The sequence below is a fragment of the Cetorhinus maximus genome, chromosome 3, assembly GCF_964194155.1.
Source record: "Cetorhinus maximus chromosome 3, sCetMax3.hap1.1, whole genome shotgun sequence".
In the NCBI taxonomy this organism is placed as follows: domain Eukaryota; kingdom Metazoa; phylum Chordata; class Chondrichthyes; order Lamniformes; family Cetorhinidae; genus Cetorhinus; species Cetorhinus maximus.
Genome location: NC_135881.1, coordinates 71360006 through 71385295, shown reverse-complemented (window position 1 = coordinate 71385295; position 25290 = coordinate 71360006). Strand labels below are relative to the sequence as shown.

Sequence of the window (25290 nt, the reverse complement as noted above, 5' to 3'; positions counted from 1 at the left end):
AAAAGAGATTCACTAGGCTGATTCTTGGGATGAAGGGGTTGACTTATCAAGAACGGCTAAACAGGTTAGGCCTTTATTCATTAGAGTTTAGAAGGAGGAGTGATCTTATTGAAACGTACAAGATTCTGAGGGGGCTTGACAGGGTAGTTGTTGAGAAGATGTTTCCACTAGTGGGGGAATCTCAAACTAAGGGACATAATTACAGAATAGAGGGACACTCATTTAAAACTGAAATGTGCAGGGATTTCTTCTTTCAGAGGGTAGTGAATGTCTGGAATTCTCTACCCCAGAGAGTCGAGAAGGCAATATTTAAAGAGGTGGGGGGTAGATTTTTGAAATATTGGGGAGTTGAGAGCTATGAGGAGCTGGCACGAAAGAGGAGTTGTGGCCTGGGGCATATCAGCCATGATCTTATTGAATGGCAGGGCAGGCTTAAGGGGCTGAATAGCCTCCTCTTACTCTTATTTCATACGTTCTTATAATCTACAGGTATCCCATTGTTCAAGAGTAGAATGCGCTCGATTGATCCATAGGAAAATCTGTTAAATCCCTGTCATGCGAAAAAAAAACCTAGCAATTATTTCAGAAATGCCTAGAACATTCTGAGACTACCCTTCCATTGCTATCCAACTTGTTAAATACACCAAAAAGGTTCGGAGAGAGTGTACAATGTTGCCGTACTCCTTTTTCCATGGAGCAGTGTTAGTTTATAGCACTGAAGAAAGCCATTGGGCCTCTCATGTCTCTGCCAGCCTTACTAGAGCAATAGAAAGCTAAGCTGTCAGCCTTGCTCTTACAGCATATGGTTGCACATTCCTTTTCTGTCTATCCAACTCTCCCTTAAAGAAATAATGGTCTCTGCCTCAAATCATCCAATGCACCAAATAAATTGATGACTCATCACTAACTCCCTCCCCCAAAACTAATCTTTTTCTATTCACTCTATCATATTATTTTTTATTCTTAGCCTTTTCTGCTAATAGCCTCTGTAAAGGTGAAAGAATTTGCTTTCTACCAGCAACTCAGAGTGCATCATGTGGGTTCTTCTTAGAACCAATTCCTTTACTACAGTTACGTGTAACAATTGTTCCATGTCAATGCTTAGTTCAACTGCATTCTCTCTTCCATCATATTTTTAAAAAGCAAAGTATTTAATTAATAATGTGATAAAAGGCTGTCCAAATAATTGTAAGGTTTATGATGCTCAGTTTTTTTTTTAAATGAGCAAACGGTACAGCAACTTCAGGCGAGAAGCAGATGAGCGGTTAAACGTGTATATTCAAAAATTGCTCTCCGAGTTGCACCATTCTGCTGTTAGCTTTGCAAAAACAGAATCTCACCCTTAGCCGCTCCATTTTTTCTTTTTAGAACTTCGTGTTCCCATTAATTGTCCATTAAACTCACCACTAAAAGTCAAGTTTTGCTGATGCAAGCATAAATACCCTCTCAGTGACATTATAAGCGTTAACAGTATATGTTGGAAAACTGGAGAGCGTTCAAGTCACAGACCTGTTAGTTTTTATTTGTGTAGGCAGTATGGCTGACGTTGATACAAGGATGTCATTTCTGCTTTCAATGAAAAGCTTCAAGGGCTGCATCCCCACCCTAGTGCACACTAAGGAGGGATTTATAACACAGTCAGTGCTGTGGTTATCTGTGTGTGTTAAGAATGCTGTTCAGAGAGTCACGTCTGGTGATGATCAGATCCAGCTGGTATCAATGCCCTGATCCTGGATGTCTCCAGGACACCTTTAGCATTGTTTCTTCTGAAAGGTGTTAGTTACACAAAGCTCATGGTAGCAGCAAAGCTCAAGTAGTCTCTATCCGTTCTCATTTATCTTTCAGAGGCCAGGATGTCCGAGGCAGGAGGGCCATGCCTTACTGTCCACACTCATGCTTGCAGTAAAATCCCTCAGCAGGTAAAGGTGTTCTGACATCACGTGTTCTGATCATCTATACTGCTGCACTTTCAACATATGGGAAGCAAGTGGGCAAAAATGCTGACTGGTTCGAGGCCAACATCACTGTGATTGGACCAGTCACTGAAGCCAAGTGGTCTGCTCTCTTTTAATTACAAGAGCGATCTGAGTAAGAAAACTCTGAATGCACTAAGGGGTGCTTTAAGTAAAGTCCATGAGGCTGCTGGGGGTGTGCCAATGACTACTCGTTACAACACTGTCAGAATATCCAGAAGTCCTTTGACACAGGGAATGTCAGGGGCATGTATGAAGGGATTAAAAAGGCAAAAGGTCCATCAGCAAACAACATGGCTCCACTGAAAACAAAATAGGCAAAGAGGTCATCAATGACTGCAATAACCAGTTGAAGAAATGGGTGGAGCACTATCTTGAGTTGTACTCAAGACAATAGAAAGTCTGCCTTTCATGACAGAGCTGGCTATCAAACCCACAATGGAAGCACTTAGCAAAGCCATTGACATGCTTGCTATGGGCAAAGCTCCAGATGCTTATGCTATACTGCCTGAACTCATCAAGCACAGGAAACCAGCATTCGTGCACAAACTTCTCTGTCTCTGCTGGAGGGAGGGGCAGTGCCCCAGGATATCCATGATGCAAAGATTGTAACCCTATACAAGAACAAGGGTGACACCAGCGATTGCAACAACTATCGAGGCATTTCCCTGCTGAGCGTTGTGGGAAAAATGTTTGCCCATTGCCCTTGTCAGACTGGAGATGTTAGCTGAATGCATCTGTCCTGAATCCCAGTGGTTTCAGGACTGGAAGGTCTATAACTGAAATGATCTTCTCAGTTTGGCAGCTGCAAGAGAATGGTCATGAACAGAGGAGACCACTCTAAATTGCCTTCATTGATCTCACTAAGGCATTCGCCCATGTAAGCAGTGGTGAATCTCAGCTACTGGAGAAAATTGGCTGCCCACTGAAACTGCTGAATGTGATCACCGCTTTCCGTGACAACATGATGGGTAAGGTCAGCTATGATGGGGCAACACTGGAACCCTTTGAAATCGCAGTGATTGTGTTCTGGCACCGACACTCTTTGGCATATTCTTCTCTTTGCTGCTGTGATAAGCCTTCAGGTCATCTACAGGGAGTATCCACTTACATATTGGAACAGAAGTTTCCAACCATGATTAAATGTATTCCTGGAGGTTTCGTCACATGACTTGCACCCCCCCACCCCATGCTCTAGCCATTCATCCACCAACGCATCCATCCTTGTGACGCACTGCCTTCCTATGCTAATTGGAAAGCAAAAAGACTCATTACCCAATTGGATGATGCTTGACTGTCATTTTCCCATTTTCAATATTTTTGTATCTGGTAAAGTGATATATTCAAGGAAAATGCTAAATAAAACCCAACCTTTTTTAATGTTCCTATGATTTTTCTCCAAGGTTGCACACAACAGTGTCCTGGAGATTGATCTTCAATCCCTGGAGACTCCAGGTCAATTCTGGAGGGTTGGCAATCCTAACTGGAATCGACAGAAAGCAATTCAGCCTTGCTCGCCTAAGGTTCAAGACAAAGGAGAGTTGCTCTACGCTGACAATGCAACACTAGCATTCCATACAAAGGAACAACTGTGGTGGAAAATAGACAGGCTTTCTCATAACTGTAAAGAGTTTGGTTTGACCATCAGCATCAGGAAGACAATTATAATGGTACAGGATGTTGCCACATCGTCATACATCAGCAATGACAATGTGACGCTGGAGGTTGTTGGTGCCACATCATCAGCAATCTGTCACTTGATGCTGAAATCAATACACACCTCACAAAAGCTGCAGTTGTTATGTCCAAGCTGAGTAACAGGGTGTGGAATAACAGCAATCTGACTGAGAACACAGTCTGCAAGTCTACCAAGCCTGAGTCCTCAGCGCAATCCTCTAATGTGGTGAGACCTGGACAACATATGCTAGGCAGGAGAAATGGCTGAACAGTTTTCATCTTTGCCTTCTCAGACAAATCCTTGATATCTCAAGCGCGCTTGCCATTAATTAAGGGGCCAGTTAAGGCCCTTTAGTCTTCAATTGACGCCGACTTTTCAGCGCCTGTGCAATCTTCAGGTCGGCGCACGGGCAGCACAGGCAGGCGGGTAAGAGACTTTTCTATTAACCTCATCCATGGGCGGGATAAGAGGGCTCAGTGGGGTCGTAAATCTGCTTTGTGAAGTATTTTAAACTTGCCTGTGTGATCTGCAGTATTTCAGAACGCATCCCAGCTGCTTTTTCTGGACTCAACCTTCAGGTCAGCACTCTGCAGTCAGGAATATTTTGCGGGCCTGTAGCTTTCAGGAAGCCCTCCCTTAGCCTGGGAAGCTTGATGCCCAGACCATCTCCCACACTGGCACTGACCAGCTGAGGTCAATGCCGCTGTGAGGGCTTGCAGGTCCGAGCGCATCCCCAGGAGGACCTGATTGTTCTTCTGGAGGTGCCTCTCCACGAGAGTCGCCACTCTCTCCATGGAGGAAGCATGGCACTCGGCCACGAGGCTCATTGCATCAGTGATGCTCTGCGTGGACTCCTCCACCACGGATACCAAGCAAAGCACAGCCTCATGTATCACTCCCAGATGCTCCCACATGCCCGGCCACATTTCCTGCAGCTGCTGCATCAAGGACAACTTCAGAGGCACATCATCAGGCACCGACTGTGCATGTGCCTGGTCCCCTGCAGTCCTCCGAATGCTGGTGCCATTGACACACTCTGTCTCTGCCAGCCCCTCCAGCGAATGTGAAGTGCCCTCTCCACTGTGCCCTGGGACACTAGCTGATGTTCCAATGCCCACTGAGGTGCTAGTATCTGCGCTGGTGCCTGCCTCGCAGAAATGGTGTGACGCTGGCGAGACTTGAGGGCCCTCAGGTGTGAGAGGGGGCATCTGCAGCTCCTCCTGCCGGCCATGCTCTGATGATGCTGAAAGGAAGAACACGGACAGTGGGTCAGTGAGTGTGCACACACTGACAAACTACATCCCTTTCCCCATGGCTTATTATGCGCTCAACCTTCCGAAACCAATGGACACGAACATTGGTGGGGTGGTAAATAGTGAGGAGGATAGCCTTACATTACAGGAGGATATAGACGGGCTGGTCAGATGAGTGCCAAATGGAATTTAACGTGGATAAGTGTGAGGTGATGCACTTGGGCAGGACAAACAAGGCACGGGAATATACGATAAATGGTAGAACCCTGGGAAGTAACGAGGATCAGAGGGACCTTGGTGTGCATGTTGACTGGTCCCTTAAGGTAGCGGGACAGGTACATAAGGTGTTTAAGAAGGAATATGGGATACTTACCTTTTTTAGATGAGGCATAGAATATAGGAGCAGAGACGTAATGTTTGAACACGCTGCTTAGGCCACAGTTAGTGCATGCAGTTCTGAAATGCACTTTATGGGAGGGATGTGATTGCAGTGGACAGAGTGTAGAGGACGTTTACCAGAATATTGCCTGGCCTGAAGAGTTTCAATTATGAGGAGAGATTGCATAGACTGGGGTTATTTCCCCTGGAGCAGAGGAGATTGAGGGGGGACATGATTGAGGTGTATAAGCTTATGAGGGGCATAGAGAGGTTAGACAGAAAGGAACTTCTACCCTTGGTGGAGGGATCAGTAACCAGGTGGCATAGATTTAAGGTAAGAGGCAGGAGGTTTATAGGGGATGTGATGGGCAACTTTTGCACACAGAGGGTGGTGGGAATCTGGAACTCACTGCCTGAAAGGGTGATAGACGCACAAATCCTCATAACATGTATTAAGTATTTGGATGTGCACTTGCGATGGTATGGCATACAAGGCTATGGGCCTAGTGCTGGAAAATGGGATTAGAATACTTAAGTACCTGTTTGATCCGCGCATCCTCGATGGGCTGAAGGGCCATTTTCTGTGCTGTACACTTCTGACTCTATCACTCTATGACCGAGCAATGTTGCAACAATAACAAATTTAACAATCATCAGGGCTATGGATGTTGGGAGGACATTGCGGGTCCCTCTGTTGGCCTCAAATACCTGGCACACCCCAGCCTCACTGACACCAGTTGACCCGGGTCCATGCCGCCTCTCCAGCTCAAGGGCCTCCTGCTCAAAGCGGTTTAAGATGAGGTGATGAGGTGGTGTGCCTGGCCGCCAGTCCTTGCACGCTCCGAGGCATTATGAGCATTCTTCTCCTGATTATGGCAATTATGGCAAATTGCACATGGACTCTGCATGCGTACGCCGCACCCCAACCACAGTGGGCCATATCAGGCCTCCAGTGCCTCCTCTCCCCGCTACTGCTGATCAGTCACACAAATATAGTGCGCCTGCTCCCAACCCGCCCCCCCCAACAGCCATCTTGGACACATTCTGCATCCATCACTTTAGGAAACACACGGTATTTGCTCCCATAGCAAGGACGCACAACTACGTGCAGCGCTGATGGCACCAGATGGTTCTTTGCCACGACACCTTGAGGCTCCCCTTCCACCATCCCATCACCGTGAATAGGACATGTGCTGGAATTCTGAGTATGTGCGTAGCTGCATCTCCTGCAGTTGCCCCCAGACTAGTTGTGCGACTAAGAACAACACATGGTGCGGGGGAGAACTGATCTCCTCATGAACCACTCAGGCTGATCTAAGCATGGGCACTATCTGCTTGCCCACCTAGCGAAGGAAAAATGCCCTACATGATTCAATACAGTAACGACAGTAAGACTTGGGGCAGGGGGGCCTCAAAAGCTAAGGCTACCTGCTGGGTTAAATGCCCAATGCGAACATGGTACTCGCCCTGCCAGAGCGCAACAAATCGTTGAAGCGCCTACAGCACTGGATCCAGGTGTGCCGCACCACATCGCGGGAGCTCACCACCTCCGCCATGCTGCCACCTCCTTGAGGAGGGCAGCAAGGCATTCATCTGAAAAATGATGGGCGCATTGGCTCCCATTGCCCTACCCTGCAGCCTGGCCTGCTCCTCTGCCCTTCCCTCCAGCCTGGCCTGCTCAACTGACCCCCTGTGATGCGCCCTCGAACTGGCCATTGTCAGTAGCCTACAGGAGGCTGCCAGACCTTCTTTTAAACAGACTGCCAGGTCACCATTGGACGCATGCCCACCGCCCACACACTCCCGCTATCCTCGGGAGTCGGCAAATACACTGAGTGGGCCTTAATTGGCCCGCCCGTGTAAAATGGCAGTGCGGACCTGATCACGGGTGGCGATCGGGTCCGCGCCTGCCCGCGTGCTCCCCCCCCACACAACGGGAAATTCTGCCTTTGGTGTTCAATGGCATTGCCATCACTGAATCCCCAACTATCAGCATCCTGGGGTTTGCCATTGACCAGAAGCTGAACTGGATTAGCCATATAAATACTGTGGCTACAAGAGCAGGTCAGAGGCTAGGAATCCTGCAGCAAGTAACTCACCTCCTGACTCCCCAAAGCCTAATCACCATCTACAAGGCACAAGTCAGGAGTGTGATGGAATACTCTCCACTTGCCAGGATGAGTGCAGCTTCCACAACACTCAAGAAGCTTGACACCGTCCAGGACAAATCAGCCCGCTTGACTGGCACCAGATCCACAATCATTTACTCCATCCACTACTGACGCACATTAGTAGCAGTGTGTACCATCCGCAGGTATTCACCAAGGCTCCATTAACAAACCTTTCCAAACCCATAACCACTACCATCTAGAAGGACAAAGGCAGCAGATAGGTGGGAATACCACCACCTGGAAGTTCTGCTCCAAGTCACTCACCATTCTGACCTGGAAATAAATCATCGTTCCTTCACTGCCGCTGGATCAAAATCCTCGAACTTCCTTCTTAACAGCAATGTGGGTGTACCATCAGCACATGGACTGTAGTGGTTTAAGAAGGCAGTTCACCACCACCTTCTCAAGGGCAACTAGGGATGGGCAATAAATGCTGGCCCAGCCAGCGAAGCCCACAATTCATGAATGAACAATAAAAAAAAGGTAAATATTTGATCACTGTAAAATTAAATTAATTAAAACCAACAAAATAAAATACTTGAAACAAAACAAATGGTTTAAGTCAAATAAGTTACTGTAAGTTTTCCCATGCTATAAACTTATGCTACACACTACTACCAATTGCCCAGAATGCCTTTTGAAATATATGCCTCTAGAACTTTGATTTAGTGCTTCAACTATTGTGTTTGGCTGTCCCCTGCTTGACAAGTGGTATGTAGTTTCATTCTCTTGTGTAACCCAGCTTTCTTTAGTGGGTGAACGTTTGAGTAACAGACTAAAAATAAACTTGGTTTTGTTTCAAATTACCTTCTAAGTGTAATGGAATTGTTATTGCTATAACACAACCTTGTTTGGCAGCATGTGTACAAGTAAAAAACAAGTATGACCTTGCAAGTGATTGTAGTACACTACTTTTAGAGCAGATTGCGAGCCATTTCATCTGTTATGATTAATATTTAGTCATCACCAATGAGTGCAAATATGCGACTGTTGTAAATATGAAATCTGTGCAATTACAGGCACACTGTTATAATTGTAATTATTAATTACATTATTAACACTAAAATACATAAGCACAACTACAAATAAACATTTCAAGATGGTCCATGTTTGGATGGTATTGAAGTATTCTTTTAGAGACAAGGTTAAAATTGGAGAAAAACAGCCTTTTCTGACATTTAAATTTGTTGCAATAAACGTTTGCTTCATCTGAGAATGACTATAATGTTTAAATTTTCGTAAAAAAATATATACATAATCCTGAATGGTTAATTAAATATTACCTTCTTTGCTTCATATTCAACACTTGTGTCACAAAAACACACATAGTCAATTCAGTGATTTAAAATGGGAGCAAATTCTTTCCCATAAGCCTGGGTCAGAAATCAGCAATCCATACTAACACTATGAAATTAAATTACTGATATATATATATTGCAAAAATAAAATCTGTTTATTGTCAGGCCCAAACAACCAGTGATTCATTAGGAACAAATCTTCTTGTCTGAATCTAGTGGCATAAGTAATAACTGGAAATAAATATTACATTCATAGCAGTGAAAAAATGACATTTTATGGCATTAATTATACAGCTCAGCCATCTGTCAACTATTCTTCAAATGCTTCCACACAAAAGTAGAAGTGGGTAGGATGGTATGAGTGTGTAGTCATCACATTCAAAGGGAACAGAAATGCAGAATTAATTATATTACATATGATACACATGCAATAAACAATGTAATAGCTTAAATGGTTGAATAGTAAAAGTAGAGAAACAAAAGCAAGCAGTACAAAACAAAAATAACTTGTATTTGTATAGCACCTTTAATGTTACAAAACATCCAAAGGCACTTTTTTTTATTTGTTCCTGGAATGTAGGTGTATTTGGCAAGCAGCTTATAAAACAAACTACACTGGCATCATGTAAGGAGTTATTAGGGCAGATATCCAAAAACCTAGCTGAGGTAGGTTTTAAGGAGCATCATAAGGAGGAAAGCGAGGTCCAAAACAAAAACAGAATTACCTGGAAAAACTCAGCAGGTCTGGCAGCACTGATGGAGAAGAGAAGAGTCGACGTTTCGAGTCCACATGACCCTTCAACAGAACTGAGTATAGTTAGGAGAGGGGTGAGACAGTTCTCAATGAAAAGATCAAGAGAAGGTAAGAATCCAGAGGGAGGGGTCCAGGTGGAGGGAGAATATTGGAGGTGGGTAAAAGGATCAGTTGAACAGGGAGAGGACTCCTGCCCAAAGAAGTGAGAACTCACCCCACTCCTAACTATACTCAGTTCTGTTGAAGGGTCATGTGGACTCGAAACGTCGACTCTTTCCTTCTCCACCGATGCTGCCGGACCTGCTGAGTTTTTACAGGTAATTCTGTTTTTGTTTTAGAGAGGAAGAGGGTTTGAGTCTGGGAATTCCAGAGCTTAGGACCCAGGTAACTGAAGGCACGACCAGCAATGGTAGGGTGATTAAAATTGGGGATCCTCATGAGGCTAGAATTAGTGGAGTGCAAATATCTCAGTGGGTTGTGTGGTTGGAGGAAATTATGGAGATAGGGAGGGGCAAAGTCATGAAGGGATTTGAATTTGTAGAATCTTATATCGAGTTGTTGTTTAACCAAGAGCCAATGTAGGTCAGCGAGCACAGTGGTGATGGGTGAATAGCACTTTGTGCAAATTATGACATGGGCAGTTGAAATGCAAAAATTTAGAGCAAGGTAAAACTCAGAATGCATCATTTACCTGCGACACCTTCAACTGATCAATGTATGTCTGTATGTATATGTATGTATTTTCATGTATGTATGCCAAGAGCCTTAGTAGCTTAAATTTATCTTCCATCTACTTTGGGGCATGCCCACTCTTAATGAAGAAAACCACAGGGGCAGTGTCCTTCCATATGTTATATACTCTGATCATTTGGCCTTCACCCCATTCCTACACTACAAAGAAGTCCTACCTTCACACCAGTATAATTCTTTTTGGTGGCAAGAGTCTGCAAACCTATCTGCAGGCGAGTCAGAAAAATCGACTCACAAGTGAAAAGCTGCAGCATTACTGGCAGAATTGCTCCAGAGTTGAGAAACAAGTCCGGAGAGGACCAAGATAGACAATACCCTTGAAATGGCAAGAGGGGTGAACAGCTACTGAATTAAAAAGCAGGGAAAACATCTGTATTCTGTACTTATTGCAGAATTATAATTTCAGTTGCTAGAATAGAACTTTATAAAAGAACATAAGAAATAGGTATATGAGTACATCATTTGGCCCCTTGAGCTTGCTCTGCCATTCAATAAGGTCATGGCTGACCTGATTGTGGCTTTAACTCCATTTTCCTGCCCACCCTCCATAACCCTTGACTCCCATGTTGAGCAAAAATCTGTCTAACTCAGCCTTTAATATATTCAATGACCCAGCCTCCACTGCTGTCTGCAGAAGAGAATTCCAAAGACTAACAACCCTGAAAGAAAAAATTTTCATCAATTCTCTTAAATGGAGGACACAAATTGGAACACATGTCTTCAGAGTACATATTTAGATATTACAACTTGAGCCAAAAGGTATACTGAAAGGTCAAAGTAGGAACTTTTTCAAACCCTCCTAATTCAATTTCAGCTTTGCATTCAAACAGTCATCATGAAGAACATTTGGGAAGAGGATGTACACTACGGTATTAAATATGAAAGCAACATTTACCACTAGAATACTAATAATGCATGAATCTTATTATACTTGAGATTGTACAACCATTGATCCTATCCATGATGTTTTTCTGGGGTTGTCAATCATTCATTGAACATATGGTTTGACGTAAACATGATTTTAAGGAAAGAGACTGCTGAAAATATCGCTGAGTGCAGAAGACTTTGGAAACCAACTTCAGGCTGATGGGCCTGATGGTATTCCCAGACCTCTTCATGTCTCCAAAATGTGCACTTCACCCTGCCCAGCCCCACCAATTCAAACACATGATAAGACACACCCCTCAGTGCTCCAGACCACATGTGAATGATAAACTCCATATAGGAAAGATTGGCAATCTTTCTCATCCATTTATTGCCCAAATGTCCAAAGATTATGCTGCCGTAATGCCAAAAAATGGTTGCAGGCTGCCTCTGATTTTGTTTAATGTCTGTTAGGAACTATTGTACTAACGTCATCAGAAAATAAAGTAAGCAGGTGTTGAATGCCAGTCTTGAGACGGATCAGAGAGATTCTCTGCAGATCATAAAATAATAAAGATTCAGCACTGGCTGAAGAGGAGTATGAATTAGTCAACTGAGCCCATTTATCATGGGTAGACTTTGGCAAGTTGATACCATGGTACAAAAAAACAAAAAAGCATCTATTGGAAACAAGTTTTTGAAAAACTTTTATAGAATTATAAAACAAAAGAACATTTTCCAGGTATCTGAACAACACCCAAGATTACCGCTGAAGATGGGAGGAAAAAAATAACGATTCTATTGAGAATTAGGTCTTATAAACAGAAACATATGGGATGGTCACATGACCGTGCAAAGGCACAAGGTTCTTAAGGGGACCCCATATTTTAATATCATTTTTCACTCTTTGTTAATGGAGGTTTAATAAATGTTGAAGATTGTAATACTGATCTTTCCCAAGTTAAATAGTATAAACACCTACACAGGATTTTAGCCACATTTAGGAACAATAGTATCAGGCTTCAGCGTCAGAGAGAAAAAATGCAGCATTATATTTACCTGTTTAAGTCCAGCCAGTGATACCAGGACTTCGTCTTCCTTTTGAAGGCTTTCTTTTAGAATCACATCTTGTATTTTGCCTGTATCAAAAAAATTATGCATTACTTTAAAGTAGATTTGGCCTACGAAAAAAAGATATGCAATGTTGCGTTAGAATAGCAGCTGCTTTTCAAATATATTTAAGTATGTAGCAGTTATAATTTTACAAATGTAAATTTTTCATATCTAAAATGGTATGCTTCAAAATTACAGGCTACAATCCCTAAATATTGGTGTATCTGAATTGTAATATTTCATATTTTTGTGCCTGCAATGGCTAATGATAAACATCAGCTGAATACTGATAACATTTTGAATGCATGAAAGACTGGCATGATAATGCCATGCAAAACCTTCGAGAGATATATTATTTAGTCAACAGAATCCAGTTAAAAAGCACACTTGAAGGGCAACAAAATAACTTCTAACCATCATTCTACGACAGAACATCAAGGGAAACTGTGTTAAAAAGGACAGCAATTTTGGAATAGAATCACAGAATCACACAGTGCAGAAGAGGCCCTTCGGCCCATCAAGGATGCACTGACACGTGAGAAACACCTGACCTACCTACCTAATCCCATTTACCAAAACTTGGCCCATAGCCTTGAATGTTATGATGTGCCAAGTGCTCACTCAGGTACTTTTTAAAGGACGTGAGGCAACCTGCCTCCACCACCCTCCCAGGCAGCGCGTTCCAGGCCATCACCACCCCCTGGGTAAAAAAGTTTTTCCTCACATCCCCCTTAAACCTCCTGCCCCTCACCTTGAACTTATGTCCCCTCGTGACTGACCCTTCAACTAAAGGGAACAGCTGCTCCCTATCCACCCTGTCCATGCCCCTCATAATCTTGTACACCTCGCCCCTCAGTCTTCTCTGCTCCAACAGAAACAACCCAAATCTATCCAACCTCTCTTCATAACTTAAATGTTTCATCCCAGGCAACATCCTGGTGAATCTCCTCTGCACCCCCTCCAGTGCAATCACATCCTTCCTATAATGTGGCGACCAGAACTGCACACAGTATTCCAGCTGTGGCCTCACCAAGGTTCTATACAACTCAAACATGACCTCCCTACTTTTGTAATCTATGTCTCGATTGATAAAGGCAAGTATCCTATATGCCTTTTTCACCACCATACTAACATATCCCTCTGCCTTCAGAGATCTATGGACACACACGCCAAGGTCCCGTTGTTCCTCAGAACTTCCTAGTGCCATGCCATTCATTGAATACTTACTTGTCAAATTACTCCTTCCAAAGTGTATCACCTCACACTTTTCAGGGTTAAATTCCATCTGCCACTTATCTGCCCATTTGACCATCTCGTCTATATCTTCCTGTAGCCCTGGACACCCAACCTCACTGTTAACCACCCGGCCAATCTTTGTGTCATCCGCAAACTTACTAATCCTACCCCCCACATAGTCATCTATGTCGTTTATATAAATGACGAATAGGGGACTGAGCACAGGTCCCTGTGGTACGCCACTGGACACGGACTTCCAGTCTCTAAAGCAGCCTTCTGTCATCGCCCTCTGTCTCCTACAGCTAAGCCAATTTTGAATCCACCTTATCAAATTACCCTGTATCCCGTGTGCATTTGCCTTCTTTATATGTCTCCCATATGGGACCTTGTCAAAGGCTTTGCTGAAATCCATATAAACTACATCAACTGCACTACCCTCATCTATAGTCACCTCCTCAAAAAATTCAAATTTGTTAGGCATGACCTCCCTCTGACAAAGCCATGCTGATTATCCCTGATCAAACCTTGCCTCTCCAAGTGCAGACAGATTCTCTCCTCCAGAATTTTCTCCAATAGATTCCCTACCATTGACATGAGACTCACTGGCCTGTAGTTCCCTGGCTTATCTCTACAACCCTTCTTAAATAGCGGAACCACATTAGCTGTTCTCCAGTCCTCTGGCACCTTCCCCATGGCCAGAGAAGAATTAAAAATTTGGGTCAGGGCCCCTGCGATCTCCTCCTTTGTCTCCCTCAACAGCCTGGGACACAAATCATCCGGACCTGGAGATTTGTCCACTTTGAAGCCTTTTAGATGGCATACATATTGGCCCAGATTTGAATGAAAAAATATGTTTGAATGACACACAGTTATTAATGAGTAAATCAACCAGCAATTTGTGGCAAGGAAGAGATACCCCTGCTAATTAAGAATTGCTACAAGTTGCTACATGATCTGCGCTGTGCCACCAGTAGCCTCACAAAAACATCTTGCCCATCGCCTCCCAATGAGTTTTATGAAGTTGGTTTATTTGCATGCTAATTGTCCATTAAACTCACGTTAGGTAGTTAAATTGCTGTACCTTATGATAACAACTGGCAGTAACAACTGCCAATCAAGCTCCCTTTCCCAGAAAGTGAACAATTATAATTCTGGAGTTTCATTCCTTCAGGTTGTGAATTACTTCAGAAGATTTAAAAAATGTCAAGCTGTTAATTGTTAATTTTTTTCTTACTTTTCCTTTGTCATTTTTTTTCTCTTTTACGCCAATCTCTCGTTATTTTACAGTCTGCACCTGATTTGACCTTGAATTCACCTAATCTAATTCATCATTCTTTAGAGACCTCCTTCTGTTTATTTCTCCATCCTTTAGTCTCCTTAGTTAAAGAGATACACTGTTTATTTCATTGTTCGCCCAGATGACAGAAGTCCTGTTGCTCTTACTACGTTGTTTTGAGCTTACACTTCCAGCAACTTTGTGGGCAGAAGTGGACAAATCCAAGAGGGCATAACTTAAGATGACGTGATCCAGCAAAATCTAGGCCAATAAAGCATTTAAAGAGCATAAGAAATAGGAGTAGGAGTAGGCCGTACAGCCTCTTGAGCCTGCTCCACCATTCAATAAGATCATGTCTGATTGTCTCATCAACTCCACTTTTTTACCCTATCTCCATATTCCTCAATTCCCTCAGTGTCCAAACATACTCAACAACTGAGCATTCACAGCCCTTTTGGGTACAGAATTCCAAAGATTCACAACCCACAGAGCAGAAATTTCTCAGCCCTAAATGACTGATCCCTTATCCTGAGACCCTGACCCCAATTTCTGGACTCTCCAGACATGGGATACAACCTTTTAACATCTCCACTGTCAAGCTCTGTGAGAATAATCAGAGTTTCATACTTAAAAACTTCAGAGAATGTGAGGCCATTCTACTCAATTCCTCCTCATGTGACAGCTCTCTCATCCCAGGGATCAATCTAGTGAATCTTCATTGCACCCCCTCCAAGGAATATATATCCTTCTTTAGGTAAAGAAACCAAAATTGTACATAGTACTCTAGGTATGATCTCACCAAAGCTCTATATAATTGCAACAAGACTTCTTTACTCTTATACCCCAACTCCATTGAAATATTAGTGAACATACCATTTGCCTTCCTAATTTCTTGCTTTTACTGGATGTTAATATTCTGTGATTTGCATACAAGGACACCCAAATCCTTCTGAATGAATGACAATGTTCATCGTTCATCTAAAAAAAAATTCTGTTTTCTATTATTCTCTTGCCATTTCACATTTCCCTACATAATACTTGGGAATTTGGTGTAGGTGGGAATACCTCTGGTAAGTTTTTTCTCAAGCTATAATTTAGATTATCAGTCAGACTGACTTCGAACTACATACCACCTCACCCACCTGCCATCCTACCCACCTGCCATCCTACCACCCTACCAACTTACCTCACACACCCTACCCACTTACCTCACACCACCTGCCATCCTACCCACCCCACCACCCTATCCATTCATAAACATTTATCCATTCACTAACATTCACACTGGACGTTTAAACTTACCATACGGCAGCTAGTGCCGTAAAAAGGAGCCATTGTCTTGTCTTCCCACGACACTATAGTGCTGCAATGGGGTTCTTCAAGGGACGCTGCACTCCGCATTTCTGGAGAAGCCAGGCTCAGAAGACCCAGCAGAAATGTGGAGCAGTGGCTAGGCATGGAAACATTCAAGCGGAACGGCAATCCAGTGATGATTGCTGCTTCATGGGAGCTCTGGGCCATAGTTACTTCCAAATAAATCCTTTGCATATTCTTTAATATGGTCTTGAAAAAAATAAATCTAATGTTTTTGTTTATTTTTTAGTGCTGCTCCTCATTCGCCCAGAACTTCACTCAATGATCCAATGCTTGCTTTTGCTTTTTGACATTTTGCATCTCTGCATTGTTACTCTTTGTCCCATTGTTTAAAAAAACTATACAATATTCATTACAACCCAAGTATTCCCCCAATTCCTGGACACTTTAAAATGATAGCAATAATAGTTGCGTATTACTATTATGTTGTTTTTACTAAATTTTGCAAAGCCCAAATCTCAGCCAATTTAACAGTCACAAAGTTTCAGGATTCACAGCAGAAAAATCTTGGTATTTCTGGGGTACAGAGTTCACTGAACCAGTGATATCCACAACATTTTGAACTATCATCGGTGTTAAGCCTGATGATGACTTAAGAGGGTTTGCACACAGCTCTGTCCACAAAAATGATGCAAATCACGGCTTTTTTGGGCAGTAAAAATAGCCCTCATGCAATGTTGACACACTTGACTGCATGAGATGGTTTGGCATTCATAGTATATTGCTCATCACCTGATCTACAAGTAAATGAACTTGTTTGCCAAAGGCAGTGAGTGGTATGAAAAAATAGTAATGGGTTATGACTATAATGCAAAATCTTTATAATTATGTTTTTGTAATCCAGTATATCGCTAATTACAATAGCACAAAAAAAGGTGCTTCACAAGAGTATTACAAAGCAAAATTTAACACCAAGCCACTTATGGGAATATAAGGTGAACCACCAAAAATTTGGTTGGAGAAGTCGTTTTTAAGGAGTATCTTAAAGGAGGAAAGAGATGGAGAGGTGGAAAGGCGAAGGTAGGGAATTCCAGAGATTAGGGTCCAGGCAGCTGAAGGCATGGGACCATCAATGGTGGAGCAATTAAAACTGAAGATGTTCAAGGGACTAGAATTGTAGAAGTGCAGGTAACTCAGAGGTGTTTGTGACTGGAGGGGGCAAGGCCATGAAGGATTTGAAAACAGAATCACAGAATTGTTACAGCACAGAAGGGAGCCATTCAGCCCATCATTTCTGCACCGGCTCTCCAAATTAGCAATTCGCTTTGTGTGATTCTCCTGCCTTCATCCCGTAATCCTGCACACTTATCCTTTTCAGATAACAGTTTAACTTCTTTTTGAACGCTTCAGTTGAACCTGCCTCCACCAGACTCATTCCAAACCTTAACCACTCGCTGCGTGAGAAGGTTTTCTCTTATATTGCTTTTGCTTCTTTTGCCAATTACTTTAAATCTGTGCCCTCTTGTTCTTGATTCTTTCATGAGTGGGAACAATATCGCCCTGTCTACTCTGTCCAGATCCCTCATGATTTTGAATACCTCTATCAAATCTCTTGTCAGCCTTCTTTTTCCAAGGAAAACAGTCCCAACTTTTCCAATCTAGCTTCATAACTGAAGCCCTTCACCCCCGGAACCATTCTCATGAATCTTTTCTGTACCCTCTCCAATGCCTTCACATCCTTCCTAAAGTGCGGTGGCCAGAACTGGACGGAATGCTCCAGCTGAGCCAGAACTAGTGTCTTTTACAATTTCAACATAAGTTTATTGCTCTTCTACTTTATGCCCCTATTAATAAAGCCTAGGATATTGTATGCTTTATTAGTCACTCTCTCAATCTGGCCTGTCACCTTCAATAAATTATGCACATATAAACTCAGATTCCTCTGCTCCTGCAACTCCTATAGAATTGTACCCTTTATTTCATAATGTCTCTCCATGTTCTTCCTAACAAAATTAATCACTTCACACTTCTCTGCATTGTACTTCATCTGCCACTTGCCTGCCCTTTCCACCAACTTGTCTATGTCCTTTTGAAGTTCTACACTATACTCCTCACAGTTTACAACGCTTCCAAATTTCCTATCATCCCCAAAAGTTGAAATTGTGCTCTGTACACCACAGTCTAAGTCATTAATTTATATCAGGAAAAGCAAGGGTTCCAACACTGATCCCTGGGGAACTCCACTCCAAACCTTTCTCCAACTCAAAAAACACCCATTAACCAGTACTCTGTTTTGTGTCACTCAGCCAATTTCGTAACCAAGTCACGACTGTTCCTTTTATTCCATGAGAAATAACTTGGCTCACACGTCTGTTGTGGTACTGTATTGGACAAATTTTGGATGTCCATGTACGCCACATCAACAGGGGGACTGCCCTCATCAACCCTCTCAGTTACCTCTTCAAAAAAACTCCAGCAAGTTAGTTAAAGATGATTTTCACTTAGAAATCCATGCTGGCTTTCTTTAACTAACCCGCATTTGTCCATGCGACTGTTAATTTTGTCCTGAGTTATTGTTTCTAGAAATTTCCCTGCCACAGAAGTTAAACTGACTGGCCTGTAGTTGCTGGGCTTACCTTGCATCCTTTTTTGAAAAAGGTTGTAGCATTTGCAATTCTCCAGTCCACTGGCATCACCCCCAAGTCTAAAGAAGACTGAAAAATTATGGCAAGTGCTTCTGCAATTTCCACTCTTACTTTTCTCAGTATCCTTAGATGCATTTTGTCCAGTCCTGCTTCCTCATCCACTTTAAATGCAGACATTCTAGCCAGTACCTCCAATTTATCAATTTTAACCCCTTCTAATGTCTGAATTAGCTCCTTTAACACCATGGCCTGGGAAACATCATCTTCCTTAATAACAGCTGAACTAAGTGCATATAACATGGCTTAAATGCTGGGTATACAAGAACAAACCTCTATTCCCCGTCCCATTCTTAAGGTGAAGGTCAAGTTGAGAGTGAGAGTGAATTATCCATTAATGGATAACGTAATGCAGATTAGCATAATGGTGTTGTTAAACTGAAGGTTCAAATTATTATAGTCCAACTTCTGAAATTGTTTGAACATAATAATATCGTTCCTCTGAAACATGTCAACCAGTTTTGGAACTCTCCTGTGCAATATGACAATTTGGAGACATACCAGAGAGAAACATGAATAAGAACAGAACATAATTTCAGAGTATAGGTCATAGAAGAACAATCTGCTAGAATGTATAGCAATTATAAAGGTCTTAATTTGTAAGACAATTATTGATTTGAATGCACATTACAGTTCTTATTCCTAAACAGATCAATCAAATGCTGCTGCACTCCAATCAATAAAACCAGTTCTAATGAGTATATAGCATACAAAGATATCAGTTTTCTTACAGCTGAAGCTGCCATTAATTAAATGCTAACTCGGTTGAATACCAATAAATTGAATACTAATTGGTTAAGTGCTTGCTTTGACCTTGGGAAATAGCAAAATATGATTTTGGTTTACTATAGTACTTGCAGAATCTTCTTCAAACACAGATAAAGATCTTTCCTACATCTTGTTGAGACAGTTGTTGGGAACAACTTCTTTAAGTCTGATCTTTAAACAACTTCTCGAAACCACAGCTGCACCAAAACCAACATTAACCTGCCCAATAGAAACATGGACATTGAAATGTTCTCCAACTAAATATTAGGAAGACCTATGTCATTGTCTTCTAAACTGCCACAAACACCGGCAACAGTCTGAGGTTCAATCAGATTCTTGGCAACTATGGTGCCATATTTAACCCCAAGATGAGATTCCACCTACAGATCCATGTCATGATGAAGACTATTTCAACCTCGGAACATCACTGGACTCCACCTCTGCCTCAGCTCATCTGCCACTGAAACTCCCATCCATGCCTTTGCTACCGAAGACTTGACTTATGCAACAAACTTATGGCTGGTCTCCTGCCTTCCACCCTTCATAAACTTGAACTCATCTAAAACATTGCTGCCTGTATCCTAACTTGCACCAAGTCCCATTCACCCATCAGCCCTGTGCTCACTGGTCTATATCAACATCCAGTTAAGCAATAACTCCGATATTAAAATTCTCATTGTTGTTTTCAAATTTATCCATGGTCTTGCCTCTGTTTATCTATGTAAGGTCCTCCAGCCCTACCACTTTCAAAGATGTCTACGCTCCTCTTCTTCTGGCCTCTTGTGCATCCCTGATTTTATTTGCTCCACCATTAATGGCCATGCCTTCAGCTACTGAGGCCCTAGAATTCCCTTCCTAAACCCTCTCTGCCTCTCTCTCTTCCTTTAAGATGCTCCTTAAGACCCTATTTTTTTTACCAAACTTTGGATCATGTGTTATGATATCTCCTTATGAAGCTTGGTGTCAAATATTGCTTGATAATACTCTTGTGTAGCACTATTTTACTACATTAGAGGCAACATTCCCTCTAGTTTTTTTTGGAGTGTGAGGGTGATTAATTTAAGTGCGTGGCCCCTTTAAATTTTTTTCTGTGGTCAGCACTGGAGTGCTGTGTTTGGCTGTAATAGAGTGCTTCAGTTGATGTTTGGTGACTGAGGGGGGAGGTGCTCCTTCCCCTTTCTACCTTTGCTCAAAGAAAAGCAGCGGCCTTGGTAAGTAGGAACTGGTGAGTACATTAGAAAAGTATAATATTTTTAAAGTTCTTATACTTGGATTTAACTGTGAAGCTCCAGGAATAAGGGAAATTTAGGGCCAATATAATAAAGTAGTATAAATAATCCAAAATAGAATAAAGTTAACGTAAGGGAAGTAGAGTTATGACATGGAAGGGCAGCTCAGTCATGCGGAATGCGTGTTCTGTCATATGCACGAAGTCATGGACGCTACCGGTGTCCTAGCTGACCACACGTGCAGGAAGTGCTGTCAGCTGCAGAAACTTGAGCTCCGGGTATCAGAGCTCGAGCGGTAGCTGATGTCACTGTGGCACATCTGCAAGGCTGAGAGCTACGTGGATAGCACGTTCAGTTAGGTGGTCACACTGAAGTTTAAGGGCCTGGAGACAGGGAGGAAATGGGTGACCACCAGGCAGTCCAAGAGAAGTGGGCAGGTAGTGCAGGAGTCCCCTGGGGTCCCGCTCACAGATCGGTTTTCTGTTTTGGAAGCTGCTGAGGGTGCTGGTTCCTCAGAGGAGAGCAGTCAGAGCCAAATTTGTGGCACAATGAGCTGTACAGGAGGGGAGGAAGAAGAAAGAAAGAGGGATTCATTGGTTAGGGGAACAGACAGGCATTCCTGTGGCCATAGACGTGACTCCAGGCTGGTATGTTGCCTCCCTGGTGTGAGGGTCAAGAATGTCACAGAGCGGCTGCAGGTCATTCTTCTGGGGAAGTGTGATCAGCCAGAGGTCGTGGTTCACATTGGTACCAATGACTTAGTAGGAAGGGGGATGTGGCCCTGCAGTCAGAATTTAGGGAGCTAGGTAGAAAATTAACAAGCAGGACCTCTAGTGTAGTAATCTCTGCCACATGCCAATGAATACAGAAATAGGAGGATAAGGCAGATGAATGCATGGCTGGAAAGATGGTGCAGGGAGGGCTTTAGATCCCTGGGACACTGGGACTGGCTCTGGGGGAGATGGCACCTGTACCAGCTGGACGGGTTGCACCTGAACAGAGCTGGGACTGAGTTCCTTGTGGGGCGTTTTGCTAGTGCTGCTGGGAGGGATTTAAACTAACTCAACTGGGCTGTGGGAACCAAGAAAAAATATTAGAGAGGAATACCAGGGTGCACAAAATACTGGGAGGGACAGATATCACTAGTATAGAGAATAGTAAGTTAAAAGGTAAAGTCGGGGTAAGGGAGAAAGTAACAAAATCTAAATCAGGGTTACTATGCATGTATGTGAATGCATGGAGTATAGTAAATAAGACTGGGCAGTTACAGGCGCAGATTGCCATGTGGAAATGTGATGTTGTGGCAACAACAGAGATCTGGTTCAAGGAAGGGCAGAGCTGGGTGTTAAATATTCCTGAGTACAAGGTGTTCAGAAGAGATAGGAAAGGAGAGGGGTTGGCAGTATTGGTTAAGGAGAGCAATGCAGTGCTGGAGAAAGAGGACATCCCATTGCTTGGTGTAGTCTATAGATCGCCAAGAAGTGAGAAGGACATAGAAGAAAAATCTGCAGGGAAATTACAGAGAGATGCAGGCATTATAGAGTGGTTTTAATGGGCTTTAATTACCTGAATGTAGACTGGGACAGTGGTAGTGTAAAGGGCGGAGAGGGGCAAAAGTTCCTAGAGTGTGTTCAAGAGAATTTTCTACAGCTGTATGTAGCCAATCCAACAAGAAAAGACCTGGTTGGACCTGGTTCGTGGAAATGAGGTGGGCCAAGTAGATCAAATGTCAGTGGGGGAACATTTAGGAGACAGTGATCATTGTATTGTACGTTTAGGATGATGATAGAAAAGGATGATAGGCAATCCAGAGTAAAAATAATTAACTGGACGAGTGCCAACTTCGATGGGGCAAGAATTGAGCTGGGCCAGACAGATTGGAACGAAGGATTGTCAGGAAAAACTGTAGCTGAACAATGGGCTACCTTCAAAAAATAATTGGTTTGGGCACAGTCAAGGTATATTCCATCAAAAAGGAAAGGTAAGACAAACAAATCCTGAGCTCCCTGGATGAAAAAGGAGATTGAAATTAAGATAAAGAGGAAAAAGTACGTTTATGACAGGCGTCAGTTAGAAAATACAATTGAGAACCAAGAGGAATACAGAAGGTTCCAAGGGGAGGTGAAAAGCATATTAGAGAAATGAAGAGGGATTATGAGAGGAGGCTGGCAAACAACATAAAGGGGAATCCCAAAGTCTTCTATAGGCATTTAAATAGTAAAAGGGTGATAGAAGGAGGAGTAGGTCTAATTAGGGACCTAAAAGGGAATTTATACATGGACAAAGGGGCCATGGCTGAGGTATTAAATGAATACTTTGCATCCATCTTTACCAAGGAGGTAGATACTACCCGGCCCATGGTGACAGATGAGGAAACTCCGTCACTGGAAGGGTTCAATTAATAAGGAAGAGGTGTTGAATAGTCTGTTGGTACTTAGAGTTGACAAGGCGCTGGGACCGGATGAGATGCATTCAAGGGTATTGAAGGAAGTGAGGGTAGAAATTGCAGGGGCACTAGCCATAATTGTCCTGTCTTCCCTAGATTCAGGGGTGGTGCCAGAGGATTGGAGAATTGCAAACATTACGCCCTTGTTCAAAAAAGGTTGTAAGGATAAGCCCAGCAATTACAGACCAGTCAGTTTAACTTCAGTGGTGGGCAAGATTCTAGAAACAATTATTCGGGATAGAATTAGTAGTCACATGGAAATATATGGGTTGATAAGGAAGAGCCAGCATGGATTTCTAAAGGGGAAATCGTGTTTAGCTAACTTGCTGGAGTTTTTTGAAGAGGTAACAGAAAAGGTCAATGAGGGTAATGCTGCTGATGTGGCGTACATGGACTTTGAAAAGCCATTTGGCACAGTCCTGCACAACCGACATGTGAGAAAACTTATTGCTCATGGAATAAAAGGGACAGCAGCAATGCGGATATAAAATTGGCTGAAAAATAAGAAGTAGAGAGTATTGGTCAATGGATATTTTTTGGGCTGGAGGAAGGTTTGTCGTGGAGTTTCCCAGGGGTCGGTTTTGGGACCCTTGCTGTTCCTGATATGTATTAATGATCTAGATCTTGGTGTGCAGGGGACAATTTCAAAGTTTGCGGACGAAACGTAACTTAGGAGTGTTGTGAACTGCGAGGAGGATGGTGTGGAACTTCAAGAGGACACAGACAAATTGGTGGAGTGGGCAGATAGGTGGCAGATGAAGTTCAATGCGGAGAAGTGGGAGGTGATGCATTTTCAAAGGAAGAGCACGGACAGACAATATAAAATAAGGGGTGAAATTTTGAAGGGGGTGCAGGAGCAGAAAGATTTGAGTGTATATGCTCATAGACCATTGAAGGTGGCAGGACAGGTGGAGAAAGCAATTAATAAAGCATATAGGATCCTGGGCTTTATTAATAGGGGCATAGAGTACAAAAGCAGGGAGGTTATGCTGAATTTATATAAGACACTCGTTAGACTTCAGCTGGAATATTGTGTACAGTCCTGGGCACCATATTATAGGAAGGATGTGAACACATTGCAGAGAGTGCAGAAGAGGTTTACAAGAATGGTTCTAGGGATGAGAAACTTCAATTTTGAGGATAGATTGGAGAGGTTGGGATTGTTGTCCTTGGAGAGAAGGCAGCTGAGAGGAGATTTGATAGAGATGTTCAAAATCATGAGGGGGCTGGACAGAGTAGGTAGGGAGAAGCTGTTCACACTCGTAAAAGGATCAAGAATGAGAGGGCACAGATAAAGTGACTTGCAAAAGAAGTGTGACGTGAGAAAAAACTTTTTCACACAATGAGTGGTTCAGGTCTGGAACGCACTGCCTGGAAGTATGCTGAAGGCAGCTTCAATCGAGGAATTCATGAGGACATTAGATGACTATTTGAATAAAAACAACGGCAAGGGTACAGGGAAAAGGTAGGGCAATGACACTAGGCCATACTGCTCATTTGGAGAGCCGGTGCCGACATGGTGGGCCGAATAGCCTCCTTCTATGCCGTTAAGATTCTGTGATTAGAGGTCGATTTGTGCATAGCTTGTGCAAAGATTTTCTGGTTGCTGCGTGGCTTACAGGGGCTATTAATTACAGGTGATACATAAATGTTAGTTGTTGCTGTATTATGTGTCCAATCTTGTGTATACATATGAGCTTTTGGGTTTGGAATCTATATAATGGTGCTTGCAATCCTGTAGTACTGCCTCATTATTTGATCCCAAATTGCTCCTTGGGGAATTTGCAAATTGAGAGAGATTGGATGCCTGCTGCCAAAGCCCTACAAAATTGAGGCAATTATATTTGTTGCTGATGATGAATCTTGCTTTTTTAACAGATTAATAAAGGCATTTGTTTGCGTCCTGCTTTATTTACTGGGAGTAGCATTAAGGCACATCATATTAATGGAATGGAAGGATTTAGAAGTGTGACTGTTGTCACTCAGTCTAAGCCACTTATTAAATGTACAGAAGCCGAATCCAAAATAATACAGGGCAGACTACAGGAATCATTATGCTCTTGATTCTATTTATACTTTTTAAAAGT

At 42.8% G+C, this 25290-nt stretch overlaps 1 protein-coding gene across 8 annotated transcripts in view; it reads right to left on the bottom strand.

Annotated features, from left to right (window-relative positions):
• The window catches only part of tbc1d5 (TBC1 domain family, member 5), a 551970-nt gene that overhangs the window by 18851 nt on the left and 507829 nt on the right, over positions 1-25290 (bottom strand). For all 8 annotated transcript variants that reach the window (XM_078538526.1, XM_078538531.1, XM_078538533.1 and 5 more), the window contains one exon: positions 12179-12258. In XM_078538526.1, the coding sequence (XP_078394652.1) occupies positions 12179-12258 (80 nt within the window). The remainder of the gene's footprint in view (positions 1-12178; positions 12259-25290) is intronic.